The sequence below is a fragment of the Coregonus lavaretus genome, assembly GCF_964263955.1.
Source record: "Coregonus lavaretus genome assembly, contig: HAP1_SCAFFOLD_820, whole genome shotgun sequence".
NCBI classification, from domain to species: domain Eukaryota; kingdom Metazoa; phylum Chordata; class Actinopteri; order Salmoniformes; family Salmonidae; genus Coregonus; species Coregonus lavaretus.
The window spans coordinates 227,152-233,030 of record NW_028164333.1 but is presented as its reverse complement, the minus strand read 5'-3'; the positions used below and the strand labels follow the sequence as shown (position 1 = coordinate 233,030).

The following is a 5,879-nucleotide window of genomic DNA, read 5'->3' as shown; positions in this document are numbered from 1 at the left end:
CATTGTATTTTAGTGCTCTGTTGAGCCATGGAAGATTCTCAAATCCATAAGACGTGTTATGCTGGGGATTTTAGTGTGGGTAGAGGGAGGGGTGTCCTTCCATTTACACCAATTGTACAGTCAGCTCCTGGGAGTAGAGCGTTTGCTAGTCTTGAGTTTGCAAGCACTGGGAGGGGTAGGCTGTTTGTTCCACCTGACCAGGGTATCCCACCTCTGTCTTTTGATGTACCATCATCCACAGTACTCGGTGATAATGGGACGCCTCCGAGTCAGCTTAGTGACCTTATTAAGCAGATTGGTTCAGAGATAGGAGAATCTATCAGAGCGAGTTTACTGCAGCCTGGGGTTTCAAGTCTTTCTCCTGCCCGTCCCCCTCACCAACCCCAGCAGTTTCCCCTGCCTGAGCAGTGTGGGTCAACCTTTATTGATGCGTCCAAGCTGAATCTGGTTGTGAAGTCAGATGTTAGTGCTCCACCTCTTTTTAGGGGTGATGGCTCAGATAAGTACTCTGTCCTGGAGTGGGAGGAGTTAATGGAAGTCTACCTAGAGAAGAGGGGTTACACTGGGTCTGGGAATGTTGGGGAGGTGATGTCTAGGCTCATGGGGAGGGCACGGGATGTGACCAAAGTCTGGAAGCGTAACAACCTTGTTGTCACAGATGTTAAGGCGGTGTTCAGTGTTTTCAAGCAACACTTTGGGGATACTGTCTGCTCAGGTATGCCATTAGCTGATTTCTATTCAATCAAACCATATGCTAATGAGGGTCCAATAGATTTCTGGATTAGGCTTAACAAAGCTGCAGAGGCAGCCGAACAGTACCTTGTGAGTGAGGGCAGGACCTTACCCAATCAGTGCTCAGAGTTGGCAGTCATGTTTGTATGCAACTGTCCTGATAAAGAGTTGGCCCAAGTGTTCAAGAGCAAACCCATTGGTGACTGGACAGCCAGTGAGGTACAGGATCGGTTGGATGAACTGTTAAGGGAACGTAAAGCATGTAGAACACAACTTCCACAGCAGGTGGCTGCCGTTTTTGACTGCCCTCAGGAGGGTCCTGTGAAAAGACCTAATGTGTCATCTTTTTCTCAATGTGGCCGTGAACCAGACCAGGCACCATCTGTATCTGAGGGTGGGACATTAAAGAACGTTTTGACTTTGTTAGAGAAGGCTCTGGTCAGCAATACTCAGCAATACTCAGTCTGTGAGTGGCGCAGTGGTCTAAGGCACTGCATCGCAGTGCTAGCTGTGCCACTAGAGATCCTGGTTCAAATCCAGGCTCTGTCGTAGCCGGCCGCGACCGGGAGACCCATGGGCTACAGTTCCGAATGTTTTGTTTCAAGTAAATCTTGAATTTTATGGAGAAAAGTAGACTGTCTACACTGAGAAAAGTACCTGAGAAAAAAGCTCCACATCAGTCAGAGCGCTGTCTGCCAGTTCCTGAATCTCATCAGTGCAAAGTGCAATTGAAGCACAAAAATAGTCTGATGCAGAAATGACAATAAGAACCATTTTAGATCTGCATTTAGAGATTTCTTACACGTTTTATATTTGTTCCTTTCGTGAAAAAGTGGTCCTCTGTAGCTCAGTTGGTAGAGCACGGTGCTTGTAACGGGTTCGATCCCCAGGACCACCCATACACCATTTTTTTTTTTTATAATGTACGCACGCATGACTGTAAGTCACTTTGGATAAAAGCGTCTGCTAAATGGCATATTATATTATAGAAATGAGGAATTCTGCGTTAACTAGCAAGTTAAACTCAGGGGTCACGTTATCTTAGTACGTTTCTGAATTAATAAGGTGACGGTGCATCTTATTGTGTAAGCTTTCTGCCGTATTTGAGAGGTCAAAGCCCTTTGGATGAGTTCTCTGTACAGCTGCCAACATTTTTAATTTCCTTGCATTTTCTCTCCTCTGTTCTCGGGCCAGTCTGCTCCTCCCCCAGTCTGCTCCTCCCCCAGTCTGCTCCTCCCCCAGTCTGCGCCTCCCCCAGTCTGCGCCTCCCCCAGTCTGCTCCTCCCCCAGTCTGCTCCTCCCCCAGTCTGCTCCTCCCCCAGTCTGCTCCTCCCCCAGTCTGCTCCTCCCCCATCTTCTCTCAGTCAGGCCCGTTGCCCTACCGACTCCAGACACAGCGTGTACACATGCTGCATTTTAATTAATTAATTAATTAATTAATTAATATGCCATTTAGCAGACGCTTTTATCCAAAGCGACTTACAGTCATGCGTGCGTACATTTTTGTGTATGGGTGGTCCCGGGGATCGAACCCACTACCTTGGCGTTACAAGCGCCGTGCTCTACCAGCTGAGCTACAGAGGACATCAGAGCAGACAAGCATCAAAACCTTTTCATTCTCTTGTAAATGACCAAACTCACCATAAATGCCATACAGTCCTGAACTAAAACATAAACGCAACATGTAAAGTGTTGGTCCCATGTTTCATGAGCTGAAATAAAAGATCCCAGAAATCTTTCATATGCACAAAAAGCATATTTTCTCAAATGTTGTGCGCACATTTTGACATCCCTTTTAGTGAGCATTTCTCCTTTGCCCAGATAATCCATCCACCTGACAGGTGTGGCATATCATGAAGCTGATTAAACAGCATGATCATTACACAGGTGCACCTTGTGCTGGGGACAATTAAAGGGCACTCTAAAATGTGCAGTTTTGTCACACAACACAATGCCACATGTCTCAAGTTTTGAGGGAGTGTGCAATTGGCATGCTGACTGCAGGAATGTCCACCAGAACTTTTGCCAGAATATTTAATGTTCATTTCATTACCATAAGCCACCTCCAACATTGTTTTAGAGATTTTGGCAGTACGTCCAACCGGCCAGTCTAGGACCTCCACATCCGGCTTCTTCACCTGCGGGATCGTCTGAGACCAGCCACCAGGACAGCTGATTAAACTGGGTTTGCACAACCGAATAATTTCTGCACAAACTGTCAGAAATTGTCTCAGGGAAGCTCATCTGCGTGCTCGTCGTCCTCACCAGGGTCTTGACCTGACTTCAGTGGGCAAATGCTCACCTTCAATGGCCACTGGCACACTGGTGAAGTGTGCTCTTCAGCGATGAATCATGGTTTCAACTGAAACGGGCAGACGGTGTGTATGGCATCTGACATAGAGGGACCAGGTGAATCCAGGTGAAAGCTATGATCTCTTATTGATGTCACTTGTTAAATCCACTTCAGTCAGTGTAGATGAAGGAGAGGAGACCGGAGTCATGCCAGGCGCACCAGTTTGTGTCAAGAACTGCAACGCTGCTGGGTTTTTCATGCTCAGTAGTTTCCTGTGTGTATCAATAATGGTCCACCCCCCAAAGGACATCCAGACAACTTGACACAACTGTGGGAAGCATTGGAGTCAACATGGGCCAGCATCTCTGTGGAACGCTTTCGACACCTTGTAGAGTCCGTGCTCCGATGAATTGAGGCTGTTCTGAGGGCAAAAGGGGGTGCAACTCAATATTAGGAAGGTGTTCTTAATGTTTTGTACTGTCAGTTTATATTTTATGTGTGACCAAAAGAACACTGCATGGCTAAATGCATATAATTGCAGCAAATTAGCTTTAAAACCGCAACATTTTCTCTTTGCTACAGGGCAGAATACAGGGAGCTCAAAGTATTGGGACAGTGACAATTATTTAGTTGTCTTGCCTCTGTACTCCAGCACTTTGGATTTGAAATGATACAATGACTGAGGTTAAAGTACAGACTGTCAGCTTTAATTTGAGGGTATTTTCATCCATATCGAGTTTAGACCGTTTATAAATTACTGCCCTTTTGACGTTGTCCCCCCATTTTATGGTAAATAATTGTCATTTTGGAGACACTTCTTTTGTAAATCAGAAGAGAATATATTTTGAAACACTACTACATTAATGTGGATACTACCATGATTACGGATAGTCCTGAATGAATCATGAATAATGATGAGTGAGAAAGTTAGACGCACAAATATCCCACCAAGACATGCTAACCTCTCACCATTACAATAACAGGGGAGGTTAGCGTTTTTGGGGTATGATATTTGTGCGTCTAACTTTCTCACTCATAAGCCCTAGGAAAGGGTTAGAGGTCAGAGGCTGTGGTCAATGCTGTGTTTCTGGTCAGCCCTAGGAAAGGGTTAGAGGCTAGGGTTATAGGTCAGAGGGTTAAAGCCCTGTTTCTGTTCAGTCCTAGGAAAGCCCTGGCGTCTCCAGTGAGAGAACCTCCTCTCACCGAGCTGGAGGATGACTTCCTGATCCTGGAGGATTATGAGCCTCCCTGGTTCTCCCATCGCTGGAAGTTTGACCCCATCAGGACCACAGCCAAACCACGACCAAAGCAGCAGAACCAATCACACAGTAGTGACAATGCCTCAGCAGACATACTCACCAAGGCTACAGCCAATCAGAGATCAGGAGGGACAGACAGACCTCGGACAACTAAAGAGAAGAAGGGAAAGAATCCTACAACCAGGAAGGAGAGGGACTCTAGTCCCCCGGGGGTAGGACCTCAGGGTGATGGGCCTGTTAATCATGTTGACCTCGAGGCAGACCACATAGAACAAGACAAGAAGAAAGTCAACAACCTGTTATCTGAACCAACGACAGCAGGTGACCTGGAACAAGAGGCACCAGGAGGAGGGGCCAAGCCTAAACCTAGCCACACCAAAACAGAAAAGAAAGTTCCCAGAATCTCTAAATCCAAAGCTGGTATCCAAGGTGACAAGGTGAACCCCAAGACGAGCCGAGGACGAGGCCGGCAGTCTGGGAAGACCAGGAGACTGTCAGGTCGAGCTGGGGACGAGGCCGGCAGTCTGGGAAGACCAGGAGACTGTCAGGTCGAGCTGGGGAGGAGCCCGTCACCATGGAGGAGGAGAGTGAAGCGGCTGCAGACCAATCATCAGCTGAAGACCAGGATGTTTCTCCAGGTAATATCCCCTGACAGCTGACATCACACATCATGATGGTTTTTCTGACTACAACGTTCATCACAAGTTCAAGTTGTATCATGCCATTTGTAGGTATAGGAATATGTTTTGTAAGAGCTCTCAACAAATAGAAAAATATATAAAAAACATTCACAAAACAATCAATGGGAAAAAATGTAGTTTACATAAAAGGCTAGATGTAATGTTGTCTTTCCTCCACAGTTCTACAGTTGGCACCAACAGGACAGAGACGAGTCATCTCTAAGGTTCCAGCCAATTGTAAGGCCCAGGAGGTCTGCCCCGCCCCTACTGGTGAGGCTGACTCCTCCCAGTTAGCAGGGAAGAGGAAGAGGACCAAGCCTGGTCCCTGGTGGCTCATCAGTCCTGTCAACACACAGCTCACAGAGACAGACAACAAGTCCAAACAGAATAACAAGACAACTACATCTAAACCAGCAAGACATTCCCCTCTATCTAGGTTTACAATGAACTACTACCCCTCTATCTAGGGTTACAATGAACTACTACCCCTCTATCTAGGGTTACAATGAACTACTACCCCTCTATCTAGGGTTACAATGAACTACTACCCCTCTATCTAGGGTTACAATGAACTACTACCCCTCTATCTAGGGTTACAATGAACTACTACCCCTCTATCTAGTTACAATGAACTACTACCCCTCTATCTAGTTACAATGAACTACTACCCCTCTATCTAGTTACAATGAACTACTACCCCTCTATCTAGGGTTGCAATGAACTACTACCCCTCTATCTAGTTACAATGAACTACTACCCCTCTATCTAGGGTTACAATGAACTACTACCCCTCTATCTAGGGTTACAATGAACTACTACCCCTCTATCTAGTTACAATGAACTACTACCCCTCTATCTAGGGTTACAATGAACTACTACCCCTCTATCTAGGGTTACAATGAACTACTACCCCTC

General features: G+C 46.3%; 1 protein-coding gene across 1 annotated transcript; it reads left to right on the top strand.

The window, feature by feature from the left end:
• Positions 1-4,082: 4,082 nt before the first annotated feature.
• On the top strand, positions 4,083-5,495 carry LOC311117138 (uncharacterized protein; the record flags this gene model as incomplete). The annotated part of the gene is made up of 2 exons (XM_084192122.1): positions 4,083-4,922; positions 5,145-5,495. Coding segments are annotated over 2 exons (954 nt in total), but the record flags the coding sequence as incomplete, so codon positions are not given.
• Positions 5,496-5,879: the final 384 nt, after the last annotated feature.